General features: G+C 43.3%; 1 protein-coding gene across 1 annotated transcript; it reads right to left on the bottom strand.

Annotated features, from left to right (window-relative positions):
- Positions 1-1,591: 1,591 nt before the first annotated feature.
- LOC144126113 (uncharacterized) lies at positions 1,592-18,192 on the bottom strand. Its single transcript, XM_077660057.1, has 8 exons — positions 18,097-18,192; positions 14,298-14,507; positions 14,035-14,103; positions 11,380-11,464; positions 10,893-10,993; positions 8,564-8,634; positions 5,831-5,889; positions 1,592-2,048 (listed from the first exon to the last, which is right to left on the bottom strand). Exons 1-8 carry the CDS (start codon positions 18,115-18,117, stop codon positions 1,966-1,968), a joined length of 699 nt encoding a protein of 232 aa, XP_077516183.1. The 5' UTR covers positions 18,118-18,192; the 3' UTR covers positions 1,592-1,965.
- Positions 18,193-18,201: the final 9 nt, after the last annotated feature.

The following is an 18,201-nucleotide window of genomic DNA, read 5'->3' as shown; positions in this document are numbered from 1 at the left end:
AACACTATTTCCTGGTTAGTGCTCTACGCACGTGCACTCAGGACCCACTGTTCCGCTAAGGACACAAACACACAAAGCCTGCAATAGTAAAACTATCTAGTTTCTGCACGTTCTTATAGTTTGACATGGCCACATTGCTCAGGATATCAGCCAGCATAAACAGACAACAGCAAGGCAGCCACTTTCATGAGCTCAGCGCTTGATGGCTGCACTGTCACTGGCAGGTTGGCAAGAGTATGACTGGGAGGTGTGTTCCTTCGAGGATTTTGAAGGTGGTGATAAGTTACTGCTGATATTTTTTTTACTTATATAAGATGGAAGCAAAACCGCAGCTATTGCTAGTACCGGTGATTAAAGTGTCAGCACCAGCATGGTGCTCGCTTTGATAAGCACTGCCATTTGTACCCACTCAAGGTCCTGCTGCGCACTTTGCTGGTTCCTCTATGTATTAGGGACTAAGATACTTGGGAAGGAAGAGTTCATTGAACTGTCACTACTGCACAAGTTCATGTAGTGAAGGACATGCGGCAATGAGACAAATGGCCATTCAAGCATACATGATGTAGTCACCATGTAATCGTGGGCCAAAACATGAGGAATACCAGCAGCGTCATTTGAAATGCACGCCAACTGTGGTGGCAGATTTTCACAACACTAAACAATAATTTTTATCTCTGCAGGCATCTTTGGATGAGTGAAAATTAGGAGCTTGTGAATATTAGAAATTTCGAATATGAATTGAATATGTTTGTTATTTGGTTCACATTCGATTTGAGAAACTGATATTCCAGAGTTAGTGAACATTTGAAAATTTCTAAATATAATAAGGCAGCACCTGATTATATTGCGTCAACTTTGAAATCCGACAGTGGAAAAACCAAACATCTGAGCAAATTATCCGAAATTAGAGTTTAAAATGGCACGAAAATAGTAAAAAAACATCCTCTTCGCTTTGTTCTCTATTGTTTATCGTGTGGATCAGTCACATTCAGATGCTGATAAGCTTGGACATCCGGGCGAAATTCTGCAAGTGGGCTTTCGCGCATACGACACGTGATGAGATCAAGATGGCTGACCACCCACACGGTGCATTGTAACCTGTGCACCTCTTGCATGTATATAACGGCTGGCGTGAAGACGATAGGAGGGCACCTGTCGCAAGGACAAAGAATAGTCGGCCATGTGGTTTCGGTTTCTGAGTATTGCCGTCCCCATGGCAACTGCAGCTATAGGCCACGCAATCGTCAGATGTCCGAGTCTAGCTGCGCGCTGCTTTTGGACGCCAAATGGCACATCATTGATCATTTATTTTTCTTTTAGCTGCATGAAGGAACAAAAGCAAAAAGTGCTGTGACAGGTGCTGCAACAAGCAAGGACTGTGCATGAGTTCACAGTAATAATGTTTATGTCTGAGGTCCCTATGAAGGGCAGCACTCCATCCTTGTTCATGTTCAGCAAACGTACCCCGGATAGCACTTAAGAAATTTCCTTCTCACCCCTCACTTGTACAAATACAAAAAAGAAATTGGCTGCAGGTTATTTCTTGGCAGCATTACATGAAGTGATGTCCACTGTGAAACTATAATGACAGTTCACCATTCATCACTATTTATCATTCACCCAAAAGATTTAACAGACACAACTGCCAGCAAATTACCAGCAAAAAGCAGAACAAGCACACACAGGGTAAATAGAAACGTCTTCATTTCATGACACATAAATGGAATAAGTAGATTCTGACTGACACAAAATACAAAAAAGTAGACTTAGGACAACAATCACCGCACGCACACTGACCCCAATATCTTAATTGCATGTTCCCATTTGAAAACTTGTTCTCAAGTGACTAGGAATATCCAGGAGGCACCAAATGTTGATGGAATTTTCAAGTAAAGCAGACAGAATGTAGGTTTACACCTCTGGAGGAGACATTGGTGGCATCCTGGTCATCACCTGCGATGCACCTCAGCTTGTTTTTGACTTGGCTTCCTCTTGGGCAGCATCACCAGAGCCACTGGGCACTTTCTTCTCTTCCTTCTCCGAGCACACTGTTGGAGGAGACACAGTGCAGTAAGGAAGTCAGTGGAGACCCTCAAGGCCAATCATGTCACGGCAGCAATAAGCTGCAGCGACAGCAATATGTGTTCATATCCATCAAACAACTGACAGCAGCACTAAAGGTCTCAGAATGCCACTGCCGAGGCTGCTGTTAATTGCTTAGGGTGGAACATGGAAACCTGCACATTACTCGAAAAATTTAAAGTTCTGTTCTTGCTCTAAGGTGTCGAAGCTCTTTTTTTTTTTATGGGGGTTTAAAATCCCAAAGCGACTCAGGCTATGGGGGACACCATAGTGAAGGGCTCCGGAAATTTCGACCACCTGGGGTTTTTGAATGTGCACTAACATCGCACAGTACACGGGCATCTAGAATTTCACCTCCATCGAAATTCGACCACTGCGGCCGGGATACAACCAGCGTCTTTCGGGTCAGCAGCCGAGCACCATAACCACTGAGCCATCGCGGAGGCCGTGCCAAAGAAGCTCTTGGTGTTTTAACTGGGCCAAATGCACAGATTGCAAATGCATTTCTTGGAGAGTGTAGAAAAGTTGCCATTGCATTGTACTTTTTTTCGGCATCATGTTGCTATTGTGTTCTTGCCAGTTTAAACTGCCATGAACATTGGCATCAACCTACGTCTACTACAGGACAAAGGCCTCTCCCATATCCCTCCAATTAACCCTGCCCTGTGTCAGCTCCAGCCACTTCATCCCAACATGACTGTCTGATGCCCCCTGCCCTCTACAACTGGGTGCTAAGAATGGTCTGGATCCATACAGGCCACGGACATAAGGATTTTGCACGAGCATAGATGCTTGGGCTTGTTGGTTTTCTGTCATGAAAAAGCAGCATAAGGTCACAAGACAAGGAAAAAAGAACAGGCACCACACAGCGCTGCGTGACACCTGCACTTAGAAGATGATACTAAAGGGCAACTACAAAAATTTTCAGCCCATAAAAAAAAAACATTTCTCTAGTACTATGTCAACAGAGAGGCATAAAAACAAGAGACGGCATTTCTAACAGAAGTGACTGCACCAGGAATTGCTTGAAAAAAATCGTTGTTTCTCAAACCGAAACTCGAAAATGTCCATCACATAAAAATGGACCATGTGGCTCAAGAAGGTGCTGTTTGGCCCCTTAGCTGTGGCGTTTTGGAGGCTCACTGTTTCCCGTTGACACCACAAGTGGGTATGTGTTCCAAGCGTGTACTGTTAGTGACACAAATGCCGATCACAAGAATTCACAGCACTGTGAACAAATGCATGTGAGTGAAGACCACCTTTTGTTCCAGGGTGCCTACTTTCGTCCTTCTATTACTGAGATGGCATGCCCCGCAGCTAGTACTACTTTCACAAAAACCTGCTTGTTCGGCTGGAATTGTGACAGACGATGCGGACTTTTGATTCATTTTGACCAACACAGGCAAAGACCCCCCCCAGAATGCCAAGTGGAATAAAAGATCGCCATTAGCCGCAGGACGGTCGCTGTTTGCCATACTTCCGAAATGAATGCAGTGTGAGCGTTTGTGTACGGCTTGTGCTTTTGTGAGCCGCACTCTCGCCGCAGCATTTCAACAAGGTAATTAGCACTACCACAGTAGCACTGCTAAGCCACATTTCAGCCGCCAACTTTTCAATCCTCGTCATCTGTAATCTGTTCATTCCCAGAGGGTCCGACTAGAGAAAGGCTCTTGGTGACCCATATCTAAGTCATATCCCGTAAGTTGTCTAATTGCATGGCACACTGCCAGGTGCACTCTTGAGTGCTAAAGAACTTTTTAAATGCTTATAACAACAGCACTAGTTCTCTAACAAGTGCAGAACACTGTCATAGTTAGTCTTATGACATACTCACGATATGAAGAGGCATTCTAACAAAGTAAAATTTCATTGAATTGGCCTTTAAGCACCAACACAGTAGATAAATCTTGCACTGCAAGAAGGATTTTTTGTGCTGCAGGATGAAATATTCTTCAATTTTCTTGAAAGACGTATTATCCACAGCTTTACCTACATCCATTCAGCCCTATCCACACATATGATATGGAATCAATGGTACTGAAAACTGACTTGCTTCCTTAGCTGAGCTCCTGAGAAACTGTCAATGAATTAAAATGATAAGCTGCTTAACTTTCCGTGGTGATAAGTGCAGCTGAACAAGAAACTCATGTTATAGCTAAGCTTGGCCAAGCAATTTCAATTGCACTCCATTCCAGGCAAAGCTTAGCTGTGCATACTCTGTGGCAGAACTATTTAGCTGCTCTGTGGCTGTCATGACAAATAGCAACACTAACATCTAACAGTCAAATGGTAGCAAAGAATCTGCAATCAGAGTCTTGCACTAGTCCAAAAGGTACCTCACAACAATGGCTTAATTCACTGAAAGAGAAAGCTCTTGATAACACTATACGAGAATACTAGAAAATGGCATTGTGTAGTTGCATCTCTGAGAAAGCATCATCCTGAGGCAAAACAATGCAAAAAAGATGCAGTGCTTGTCCTGTGTCTCCATCTTTTGCATTGTCTTTGTTGTGCTGTTTTTAGGTGAGAATCAGTGTCTCTGTAATTTTACTTTTAAACCTTGGAACAAAGGGTAGCATTGCACACACTATACAGCACTTTTCTTTTCTCTTCATGTGCTTGATGCACATGATTTATTCCTGTTTAGAGCTTCCAGAATAACCCACCGATTCTAAATCTTTGCAAAAGCTGCAATGTAGGTACATGGTGTAGAGTGAATACAGGATAAGTCAAAGCTAAGCATGGTGCCAGCATGTGCACCAGATGATAAACTGCTTTAGTAAAATTTTCTGGCAGGCTAGTTGGTTGCACGTCAAGGGAAGTTACAACTGGGCAAACAGGACAGAAACAGGAGAGCAGAGAAACAAAAGAAACTCTGCTCGTGGTGTCATTTTCATTTCTTTGCTCGCCTGTCCTTGTCCTGTATGTACAGTTGTAACTCCCTCTGAGACAAACTGGACCAGCCATAACCACCAACCGGGGGCATGTTCATGACAGTTGTGATGACCCACTCTGCACAATAGCGTGCTACAAGTGCATAAAGGGGCATGAAGTAGGAACAGAACACAACTGCTGTCATGGTGGTATAGTGAACAAGTGTGCTGAAGCCTGCGGTAACAACAGAGCTTGTTGAGGTGTAGCAGGTTTGAATGCCTATAATACGTGGGGTCGCGCTTTGACTACAGGCACTGCATGACTGCATCAAAAAGCCCTTCAGGCCGTCAGCATTACAAATTCTGCCTTTTGCCCTTTTTTTGTAGCGATAGCTACATTACGGTTGCATTTCGAGGCTTCAGCGTGGTGCGGAGCAGCTGCTGGCGGCGCGGCGCCGTGGCTGATCACGTGGTTCGTCACGTGGTTGGTCACGTGACCAAGTTCCACTCGGCCAGCTGTAGCTATCGCACCACTCCAGGTTTAACCAGAGCTAAACCACCGCCAATTTTTTTAGAGACGTTAACAACAAACTATGCTGTCACAATGTTAGAACCAATGAAATAACTTTTTAGAGAATTTAGATCAGTGCCAATGAAAGATTAGTCCTCGGATGTAGAAATTTAATTTCTGTGACAGTGCAAGCTCACAGGTTTTTTTATGAACTGCTGGTCCCTTGCACATACAGTGAAAACATCGTGTTTACACAACCAAATTGCCCACAGTTATTTAAGCTGGCTGGCTCACATCTAAACAGCAAGTACTAAACAGAGTCATAGCTAAAATAGCAGACTGACAGTCTGTTGTGATCACATACTTCCAAAGATGTCCAATGGTGGCTCCAATAGGGTTTTTCGTTGGCTCTGCAGTGTGTTCCTGGTTTAAAGAAGAAAAAAAACAAATAAATATGCGACGGTGTGGGTAGTAAAAAAACAATGGAAGCAGACACACAAAACCTTGCCATGCCAGTGGTTCACTTGAATGAAGTGCCTGCTTGAGTTATCTGGCTTGACATGAATGAATATCCCTTCCTGTCCACCGATGACAAAGGAAATAATAGGCGCACAAAGCACAGATATTCAGTATCGCAATGTGTCACTAGCATTCAGCCTCACTATAGTATGTTTCATTGTGGTTTAAAACTACACATACCAGGAAACAGAAAAATCTCTCAAACAATACAAAAACACATCACAATCAAGGAAAGCAACTCATACAAATGCTGGCATCTAGCTGGGCTTCACAAGAAGCAAGTTGGCAACCAAGTGACTGCTTGCACATCAGCATTTAATGTTCCACAGCTGCTGGAGTGCTTTAATAAGTTGACACTCGTCATGCCACGGAACCAACATACAACAGTACACTAAATAAAATAACAGATAATTAAATTCTGGACACACATGAATCTGCTCCATCTTTCTAGGTGTAATCTGCGTGTCTCACACTGCTGCTGTGTGCAAAGTCTGCAATCACAACTAACTCTACTGAAGGCAAACTGGACAAAAAAAGTGGTAAAATAAAAAGTGCTATGCCAGGAATGGAAGAGCTAGGTGCTTTTGTAGCGAGAGCTACACTGGGCTACCAGTCGAGCATTTCGCGGTGACTGGGAGAGGCCAGTTGTGCGCATGCGCCGTTACCATGGCAACTGGAGATGAGCAGCAGGTGTGGCGCGCGCTTCGTCACCGCATCACCGCGCGCCGCTCTATCACCCAAACCGCGCGTCGCATGCACAGCATTACGTATAAAAGGAGGAGATGTAATGGGCGGCTGTATCACAACGTTTGACATGAATGCAGAGAAGGAGAGTCCAGCCGCTGCTAAACGGCAGTACAGACAAGAGAAGATTAAGTCTTCTGATCCTGAGGTTGTCGCCTGGCAATTGGCTACTCAACAAAGAGAGGATGAGCGTAAGAAGGCGAAGAGAGCAGCGGAGAAGCCCGAACAGAGAGAGGAACGGCTTGCCAAACGGAGATGCCAGGCTGCCGAGCGTAATAGACGGCGCATAGCCACCGAGATGGAGCCCAATGTCTCCCATTGCTAAACATACAATGACCACAACAAGCTCAGACTGGGAGACGTACCTCTCAATATGCATATCCTGTCATAGCCGAGCTAAACCACTGCCAATTTTTGTCCCACCTGTTCTGTCATTTCAACATAAACCTCTCTACCCCATAATACTGCCTTTTCAACAAGAGGTAAACTGCTAGGTTAAGGAGGTTTTTGTGAAGTGCCGGCGCAAAGACACTGCAAGCTTCTGATGAGCACTGAGAAACTTGAGCCTCCCTGGCAGAGACCAGATGAAGACATAGACACGTCTACACAACTATCCCTGTTGAGTGTCCCTCGTGGGGATGGCAGTACAAGCAGGCCTGCAGGCCACAACAGCAACACTTGTTCAAGGTGCACTAGCACTTTGCTTGGGCATCTGCACCAGGCAACTTCACTGCCTTTGTTTGAGAAGAGAGGGTGTTTGTTCTGTTGACATGTTACTGAAACACTGCTGCAGCAGTGCAAAGCAGCTACATGTGAGCCAAACAGCCTTATAGCTGCCCACTTTTATTGGCTCATGCACTAAAACCATAACATACAGTGTGGTAGCCTGAGAAACCCAAACTAACTAAAGGCTAATTGGATGATCTGGTCTGATAGCAACATGGTGCTGTCCTTGACGCAACAACACATGTAAAGGGAAAGGGAAGGCAACGGTGAGACACAGCTACATAAAACTTTTGCAGTAAACTAACAAAGGCTTTTTGGCAACAAAGTCCATAAGCAGCTGGAGGTTTGAGATCCAGGTTGAGATGGCAGTAAAGAAGAACTGTTGGCACACTGCAGAAATTGCAGTAAAAGGTGATTCTGGCATACTGGACTAGGCCCTCAAATACTCTGCATTGCCAACTGCAGACAAGATGAAACTTTCATGACTGACCTATGAAAGCGAATGAACTGAAGCAGTAATGCCTAAGTACATGATCATGAAAAGCACAATAAGAGGCTTGCGCAGCGCGCCATGCATCAAAAGGACTGGAACACAGTTCTGCTATCATGCATCAGTTATATTGTTGATTTCAACAACAGTGCGAATTGCAAAAGAAATTGCTACCTGACTACAGAAGGATTTCTTGCAGGACACCAGAACCGACATCAAAGTGGTGAGGTATCGTTCATAGGCACTGCTACACAACTCTGCAGTGCAGATGCAAAATTGAGCGAAAAGCTGGCAAGCAAACTTTAGAACGCATTTCTGCCTTATTGAAAAAATAGCAAGAGAGGTTAACAGTTGCCTTTCATACGAACTGTCATTTCTTGGCTTGACTTCATACTCACCACAATGGTATAAGTGTGCTTCTTTGTGTAGAAATTTAGCACTAACCTAGTTGCCAGTGCTCACCTGGCAAAGCGTGTGGTGCTTTGCACTCGAAAACTATCACAAAAGGAGAGAAGGCTGACAAGCCCTTTGGGGCAAGTGGCAGTTAGTCTTGAGAAATGTTCCAGGATAGTGTGCCTGGCAGGGCTTGGCGCAGGCAAAATCAGATAAGTTACTTACCTGTGAAAACGGGCAAAGAAGTAGCAGACTGCTGATGCTGCCATCACAACAAGCGTCATCCAAAGGGGATTCTGGAACCAACATCCCCTCCCTTGTTGTCGGTACAGTAAACAGTAGCCGAGAAAAGACACTGTGGTCACACTTACTTAAATTGGCTACATACGTATACGCAAAAATATAGAACATCAATCTCACAGGTCATTACAAGTTTCAGCCAGAGCCAATAACCGACAACAGTCTTGCATGCTATGCATGCTGCACAGTGTTTGGTGACGATGCAATGACCTCAACTAGACAACAACAATGCATTTCACCTATAGTCGGATACAACGTAAGTCTGCAGTGAAGCTCCGCCCACACTTAGAACCGATGCACAGAATTCCTCCACGAGAAAAACGTAGGCTGTTGTTAAAACTTCGCTTGTCACCTAAACAATAAGCTAATCACGGGAAAACTGTTATAAGCTTTAGAATTTTATAACCTGGCTTGTTTAATAAAGTCAAACATTAAAATGATGACTTCGTTTACTTTTGTGACTGGCTAGCGGAGTAATACAGTACGCTGCAGAGCATGGCCCAGTGTTAACAACTGATGTTTTTTTAAGTTGTATCCTACTATATCAAATATAAAGATATTTGGCAGTGATGAAGCAATCATTGAAACTCCAGGGTGAATGAGATTTCGCAGTCAACGAAAGGAAAGCATGAAAGAATGCAGCCTGCACAAGTTGGAGTCTAAGAATCCTGAATATATCCAAGAAATAATCAAAGTATTTCTGTGAGGAAGACACTACATTTTCCTGTTTACCCACACCAAATTTTCATGTTTAGGCATAATTCTAAGGTGCATGTGTGTGCGTGCATGTGTGTGTGTGCATATGCACATGAGTGCATGTTGTTTCCCATTAATTTCTCCTTCAGTAAGTTTTCTGCTCTCTTCTTTTTTTTTTTTCAGATTATCGTTTTCTATGACGGCTGTGCATCAACACAGGGTAAATTTAAATCTTTGATCATGACCAGTTGCTCTCAACACGAGTCAATTATAGGACAGCAAATTAAAGTACAAGGTATGCTGCAGAGACTAATACAGGCTGACTGGATAAAGGTAAGATGAGGAGGGGCTGCATATACAGGAGTAGAGGGCAAAGAGAGAAAGCATTCAAGCCCCAAGTTCTAACCAGAGATCGTTTTGCAGCCCCAAGACGATTACTTTCCTTTAAAAGCAGCCAAGGACTGCGTGCAGTTATTTGCACATGCAGTACCTTTATCTTTCTCAAGTGTTGTAAGAGCAGAGTAGATTATACATATAAAAATGAAGAACGAGATGGTTTTACATTAATGGAGCCTAGTACGAGGAGGCTTCTTGCAAGAGTGACCTTGAGCATACTGGACAAGTACAATCACGCTAAGTATGAGCTACACCACGCTAGCGCCTGCCCGGGCGCTAGCACGATGTAGCTCATACTAAGCGCAATAGTACAACCAATATATGCACTGTAAAAGCAGAACTTTGCAGCACTGGATGCTTATAGGGAGAAGAACCAATATAAGTCAGTGTCTATAAACAAATTACCTTTCAACAAGAACAGACCTTTGATAATGGAGAGCATAGCACAAATACAATGCAGTTATGACAGCCCACCATGAACTTTTTTGCACTGAAGGTGGTTATTTCGCAGGAAGCAGAGTCAGTATCCTAACTTCAGCCCATTCAAAAAATGTCTCTAAGCAGCTACACCTGACCGGCCAAAATGCCAGAACCGAATGCAGCATATCCAAACCGCTGCATCCAGTTCTGGAATTTCAGCCAATCAGGTGCCACCAAAAGGGACATATTCAAGGGGATGCAAGTTGGGATATGGGCACAGGTTCATTGACAGAGACAGTAGGTAATACCAAAACTGAGCATGACAAAACAAGGGTTGCCTTAAAAAATGCAAAATCTGAAAACAACAAAAGAAGCCATGAGAAGTGCATCTATTAGCAATAATGATGTGCAATAAACTCTCACATTGATAATTTGAGTTCCCCCACTTCGGCAGAAAAGGCAGATTCGTTCACTTACCGTCAATAAAAACAAAACTGACTAACTTCCATGTGTTCCTGACTGTCTTGTATGTTGGCTTTATTACACTGACATGTTCGTAAGCACTAGCAGCCTACCTAACCTGACTTAGTGCCTGAAGTGCAGTGCTTACTTTCTTTGGTAAGTTAATTTTTCTTTTGCATACATACCAGCAACAAACTAATTCTGCACAATGAAAAACATAACCAAGCACAGTTAAACACAGAAAACTTCATTACAAAAAAGATGGGTGCAGGTTTCTTACCACCAGGAGAGGCTCCTCTCTGATTCCAACATCAAACACGACAAGCAGCACACCTAGAACAAAGCCTGTAGCAGCTCCAACCCAGGGGATTTGGTTGTCCACTGCAAAGTGAGCACAGGATAAGAATTTAAATTAAATAAAACAAGAAGTAAGGAATACAAATCCATATCCTCCAAAATTCATGCACTACAAAAAAAATCTTTTGCGTACAGATTTGCATTATGAACCCAAGAAATCAATTGGAAGCCCTGAATGCTCAGCACTGCAGCCGGCCTCAGATCTTTGCTCATGAGCAGCCAGCAACATACCAATTTGCATTAACCAAAGCTGCTGACAAAAGCATTTGCTTCATGCTGGGACATTTAAACATCACTAGAATACACTACCATATCCAAGAAAACATACAATTTGCTTATGGTTATTTCCTGTAATAGAACTCGCAGTTAAATTTTATGGAGTGCCTGGTCCCATTAGTAGGCCATATCACCTCTGATCTGACGTTCCAACTCCCGTTTTGCTTTCCTCAGCTGCTCCAACACCTTGGGTTCGTCAGCACCAAACTGCAGTGATTTCTGAAAGGAAGAAAAAGCAAATTAGCATACAGACTAAATGCATACTACAAGCAGCATTACCAGCCTACACAGTGAGTCAACTTTTTTCTAACCAACAAGGGGTGCGAGTTGGGGGGCCGACATACAGGCAACTCATTATATATATTGGGCATTAGTTGTTTTTAGGACATGTTCACGAAACCTCTGCATAATATGTGCATCACCTTTTTGAAGCCTTAGTTTTAAGGAAAAAAGTGCGCAAATTACGTGAGTAAATACGGTATGTGGAAACATATTTGCGGATGTTTTCAGGCAGCGCATTTGTGGGCAGCGTCCCAGGTGCACGCGACATATGTTTTACCAGCCACATGCCTTTGGGCTCTGCCCTCCAGACTACGTGCGGCATCTTATAGGTGTTTAGAAATGCTTGCGGCGTCTAACGACCATACCTCCCATGCAATGGTGAAAAAGATGGCTCTAAGCAAGAGGCAGGACGCTTGCAGGTTGTGGTCACCCCATCCTGTAACACGCACCCCACCCGAAGACAACGAAGGCAAAGCAAGGCATGTGTAGAGGGTGGTCACATGATCACAGAACAGAGCTACACATCATTGCGGGAAGCTATGCTGTGAAAGCCAGTGCTCAAGAAATGCTTTCCTGTCTGTCATCGCTTCTGAAGCACTGTATTCAATACAGCTCCCACGGTGATGGAAAACATTCAACATTACTCAAGTTGTTACCTATAATTTGCGAAGACAATGCAGGCAGCTGTAAGGCTGGCGTCACATAGCATTTGAAGAATTATTTTGCATTGCACAGACCATAAAAGCTGTTTCAGACAACATTAGCATTCTGTATATAGAAGGTGACAATGTTCCAAAAATGGAACATGAAAAAAACATGCATAGTCATTATAAATGTTACTACATTTCTTGAAAGGTTATTTTAGAAAGCACATGTGAATTGTCAAAAGGAATTTCTGACTTTGAAACATTGCTTCATAGGTTGCATAGGTTGGCGCAATTGGCGCAGCATTCCCACCACTGCACGATTACTAACAGGCCCACCATTCATCCCTGTTACACTATTAGTCACGCTGCCAGTGCAAATGTACACTGCCTCACCACTGTGCTAATGCTAATGAAAAGTTTATCCCTTTAAGGCACTTTGTACACAATTGTGTATACAGCGAACTCACAGCTTTCTCTCAGTGTGTACTCCACCTTGTAGTGATTTCAATGTTTCAGGTGAATTTAGGATTCATCTTGTTGCATAACATTGTTTTTTTAAACCACATAGCGAACATAACTGTTTGTTTTTATGAAGCTTAACCTCACAAAGCGACTAAGGTTATGAGAGATGCCGTAGTGGAGGCCTCCGCATAACTTCGACCCCCTGGGGCTCTTTAACATGCACTGACATCGGACAGTACGCGGGCCTCTAGCATTTCGCCTCCACCTAAATGTTACCGCCACGGCTGGGATCAAACCCACGTCTTTCAGGTCAGCAGCCGAGCACCATAACCACTGAGCCACCACAGCAGCTTCCAGTAAATAATAATTAATACATAACAAATAATTTTTGCAATAAATAATATTTCGAAAAACAGCGCGAGATAGCACGTCACCCGCCTTTTTTGCACAGAAAAATTTTGTCACCAGTAATGACATTAACTCTCTTTTTAGAATTTCGAGTGCAATGTGCATCTTTGAGACAGAAATTGGTTCCACAATCCTTCGGGTGTTTGCTTGACAATTCCTGGCATTTCAATTTTGTTACTTTCATTGATTGCAGTATTTCAATATTTTAATCAATCGCAGTTAAACGTGCGGGATGTGCAGCTGTGGAAATGACATAGTGTTCTAATGCAGTGACCAGCGAAGCTGATTGTTCGCGCTGCTGTGGGGTTTGAAATGCACTGGCGGCCATGAAGTGTTTTGCATAGCTGGCTATAAAGCCTGCTGGCAGGTTGGCCACCACACGGTGGGGAGGTTGCCACCCGCAGAGGTTTCGGACAGACAAACCTTGACGAAATCTGACGTTAGGAGTTTATAGTGCTAGTGCATTAAGAAAAAACGCCGCCTGAAAATAATGTCAGCTACTCCCATCAGCCTTTCTGTCAAATGCTGAGTAATAAAGGTGTGAGCCATGTCCTTGGTGCTAGGTGGTACGTAGCTCCTGCTGCTCTAGCACCAGCCACAGCTTGTCATAGTTGCTGGAATCATACACAGGTGCAACGCTGACACAATCTAAAAAAAATAACTCCAATAAGTAGCAGCATGTAGCGGGTTTTGTGCGGCAACACAGTTTGGCATTCCTGGAACAGCATTCCCACCACAGTATTATTGCTTGCTGTAATGATTTTACAGTGCACGCAAAAATGAAGCTTTATAAATTTAAAGCAAACAGGCAGCTTCAACTTTACTGACAGTGCAGGAAGGTCTTATGCGATGACATAAAACATTACGGTTGATGTACAAACACGTAGCAGATTACTCAAAATGAGCATAGCACATCAGGAAACGAACGTAAATATGCCCGTGTTACCCGTAGAAAGGGCTGAAGTGCCTGCATCAGTTCTGCATGCTTACACGAAAAGATTCCATTGCTTCTTCATAGTGCTCCGCTTTGAACTCCACTTCTGCCTTGCGGTAGTAACCCTGGGTCAACGTGTTCGGGAATAAAGGATACATGATAAACCAGGTTATTATCCATAAGTTGTAAGCTGAAAAATGAGGAGTACAGGCTGCAAGTGACTACTGCTTCTAGTTATTCTTTATTTCATTGGGGAAATTCTCAGCTAAAGAAAAAATTCACCAGCATATGTGCACAGATAAGGTAAAATCCAAGTTACCTTGGGCCATTCTGGGCTCAGCCTGATGGTTTCTTTGGCATCTTCATAGGCCAAATAAAACTGGTCCATTTTCAGGAAGGCCATTGAACGATTGCTATACAGGAGGCTGTTCTCACGATCATTTGCGATGGCATGTGTGTAGTGCAGGATGGCTTCAGCATACTTTTCCTCCTTAACACACTGGTTTCCCTTCTCTTTGAGCTCCTCGGCCTGGATACAAGAAAGCATCAAACATTCAGCCACAGGCAGATGCCACACCACAACCACAGTGTTTAGGGGGTGTATTTATGGGTCACTCTTGGATGGGGCAGGTGGGGGGAGGGGACAGATCCATTTGAACCACATATTTTTTAGACTTTTTTTCACCTAAAAAATGTGGTTTTTTCCTAAGTAAAATTTCTCACTTGGCTGCTTCTGCCTACCCCATAAGTCTGCCCCTAACTTGTTATGTAACGGGCAGGCCTTTCAATGTGCAGAACAGATACCTGGTGGCACCTCTCATGAATCGGATGCCAAGGGGAGGGAAATGCAGTAATAATTGCAGTAATAACAGTAATGACTTAGGTGTACCAGTTGGGAGATTTACTAGGAGACCATAGGGTTGCTGTGGCTGGTAATTAAAAATCATTGAGCAAGGTATGTGCACTCTTGTGGACATGATCTGGACCTTGTAGAACAGAGCAAAAAAATAAAATCCTGAAAAAGACAGACAACACTGTTCTACAAGAACAACATAAGAACAAGAGGCAACACTGGTAAGACAAACGTTTACCAGCTGGCCCAAATGAATGTCTTACTTGACCTTGGCGGCGATTAAATTTGCAGTGATGTACATGCATGTACCAGACAGGTAACATTCAAAGTGACAAAATATTTTAAATATTTCAAAAGCAGGAAAAGCAACTTGGCTTCTGCATTATGTTTACTGTGTATTCGACACTTACTGCAAGAAATTACCAATGCCTCATTCTTTCATCTAACAGCAATTAAGCTTTTATAATTTCGTTTCCTTGCCCAAGTATGGATATAAAGCAACGCATATCAAAACCAAGTGTGCAAAGTACTACAGCACTGCAAGCAACCCGAAGTTAACCCAGTGGTTTTAAAGCAACAGCTTTAAGGGCCCCATTATGCAGAAAATCCGACATCGGTGTGAATGGCCGTGAGCAAAGCATCCTGGATTGGTCGGCTAGCGTGACAGCTTGGTGCAGTTGATTGGTGTAGTGGCACCGGCATGCGGTTCGCCGCTGCACCAAAGCTGTAGCAGCGCCATCGCTGGCGCCAAAAAAGTGAAAGACAAGACAGAGCACACAGTGGCACCAGTGGTGGCCGTCAAAACTAAGACGCATCGCTGCACAAGACACAGCCGCTGCTCAGCACTGTCCATGTTAGCAACAAGTGTGCACAGTGACCTTGACTGAACAAATCTGTATTCTCTGAAGAAATCTGTATTCTCTCCTGGTAGCATCGCAGTCAGCCGTGGTCTGTGTTTTCCACACATTATTTGCATTCACCATGCACTTTTCTGAGTAATACAATTTCATGTTGTAGATCAGCATTTTACTCGTGTTCTTACTACATCATGTAATTGTGATGCCCACTACGCCTACAAAGCTATCGCGTAATACCCCTAAGGCAGAGCTTAAGTGTCCCCGGAATTTTTTACCAGCACATAATGGTTACAATAAACTCATTTTTTGCCCATACATGCAAGCCATATATATAAGCCCAAACAAATGTTATAAAAGCACATTCGATGGAACTTTCATTAAAAATTATGCATTTTTGTAAGAAGCGATGTTAGCCATTTAAAAGCTCCTTACTTCTACATATTATGTCAAATAGTCATTGAAAGATCAATACTGTCCAGCAAATATAAAAACAAAATGAGTGGAGCTATGAAATAATCCATCAGCCATCAGTTATTTAAACACTACGCAGTGACAACCTTGACTAACAAGCAGAAATGCTTCCTGGAGAAGGGCTTCCAGGCTTCATGAGCCCTTTACTATACACACTGCTAAGTGCCAAATGTGCCCCTGATGACAATAAAGAATGCCAAAATGAAGATGGCATTGTTCCAAAAACTGTTACAGCAGCTTGCCACAGTCAAGATTTCACCGAAGGGTTTCAGCCACAGGTGTACAAGTTTGCAGACTTTTCCAGTCCAAATCGGAAATGACAATGGCAAGAAACGGTGGATATGACACAGGCACTGTTTTTCAATTGAAGGTTTATTGAAAAGTCAGAAATTTTTACAAAAAATAGCAGAAAAACAAACAAAAAGCAAAAAATCAAACTTTTGTTAATGTGACAGAGGTCCAGCATTACAATAACCAGAGCGCTTTACAATCTGAAAAGCTTCTAAAATTTGCAGAGTGCTGATTCATGTGCTTAATGAGAGTGGAAGAGTAGCAACAAAGACTTGATAAAGTTAATGATGCTCTTAAAAGGCTGAAATGTTCCTCCAAACGCAAGCATTAACATACTTTAACAATGATCAATATGTACTTACGAATACCAATACATAAAGATCATAAAGAAACTCAGTCAGAACTTGTATTAAATTCTGTTGCTCGGGCTTCAACTCGACCCAGCTTCTTGACTGTCACTGGGTGTGTGGCACCCAATTTTCTACCAGCAAAGGTAGTGACGACTGCATTATTTTGTCTTGAAAGTCAAGTGCCACGAGTCTGGACAGAGCATATGATTATACTGGCTGCCTGAGATGCATTCAAGTACTTAAGCAGCCTTGGAATGAGTGTGAAAACTGTTGCACTGTCAATTTATTTTCTAGTTCTGTGGACTGTCTTGTGCCTTCTCTTGTGCATCTGTACTTGTTGACTATTAAGTGTCACGTGACGTAATGTTATAAATACCGGTGTAAACGTCAAATAAAGGTTGTTCAACGTTACCACTGGACCAGTGACGAGTCCAGGCCCCAACTCTACACAAACACCTACATGAATAAAGTACCCCAGGGCAGACAACAATATAGATATCTATACATCACCTGCTATCAGGCAGCTTATGTTATTAGAAATGTGCTATGTGCACAGAAGCCTACTGTCAGTAGCTGGCAGGCCTGGCCGTCCGGATGTAACATCAGCAAAGCAAAATGGAATAATACACCAATGAAATGTCGCCTGTTTCTCCTGAACTCTTATTTTCTTTCTCTCGGCATTCCCTTCTCCACAAGGAATTGAAGACACGCTACTCTTAACAACCTCTGCATTGCACAGTTAAGTCAGTTATTGGATTAAATGGTGCAGATTAACGCATACAAAATTTTTAATCGTTGCACATTGACATCAAATCTAAGCAGTTAAAAGGGACTGCTTTCAACGGTGGAAATAAAGTTATAACATTAGAAAAAAGAACAAAAAGCAAAACGAACGTTTCAGCTTTTTCGGAGTCAACGTATGCGACATGAAATGCAGCTGCCAGGACATTGAATGCAGCTGGTGGCAACGCGCGTTCGCAAAACCTGCGACCGGCTTCTAATACAGTGCGCCCGAGTAAGCGTGCGCCCGAGTCCGCTTGTTCTTCACGTATGTGATGTGTACTGCACAAGTCACAAGTTTTGCCTATTAATATGCACACAGACACAAAAACGACCCACGAAGATGTGAGCGCACGAGAACGTAGAGAGCGCTGATAACGCTCAGGCTAAGCACATCGCGATTCTGAACACGCTACAAAATGCATGAATTTAGGACAACACAAATACAACGTATTACAACAAAAAAGAAATGGGAGGCACAATTGCTGTAGGACGGAATACAAATCATTCTCGCACCTTGCTTGGAGAACCCTTCATCGTGCACAAGAATTGGCTATTACTACGGCTTGGATCGTCTTCTTCTGGCAGACTCCGGCCTCGTACAAACCGCGTTTACGATAA

Source organism: Amblyomma americanum, chromosome 3, assembly GCF_052857255.1.
Source record: "Amblyomma americanum isolate KBUSLIRL-KWMA chromosome 3, ASM5285725v1, whole genome shotgun sequence".
NCBI classification, from domain to species: Eukaryota; Metazoa; Arthropoda; class Arachnida; order Ixodida; family Ixodidae; genus Amblyomma; species Amblyomma americanum.
Note: the sequence above shows the minus strand (reverse complement) of the source record. Positions and strands in the feature narration are given on the sequence as shown.

Bases quoted from the DNA above. Each gene is read 5' to 3' on its own strand.
- LOC144126113 (XM_077660057.1), bottom strand. From the start codon at position 18,117: ATGAAGGGTTCTCCAAGCAAG. The intron at 14,508-18,096 runs GTGCGAGAATGA...TCTTGTATCCAG, and splicing joins TGAAGGGTTCTCCAAGCAAG to GCCGAGGAGCTCAAAGAGAA. The intron at 5,890-8,563 runs GTAAGTAACTTA...TCTTTAAACCAG, and splicing joins TTCTTTGCCCGTTTTCACAG to GAACACACTGCAGAGCCAAC.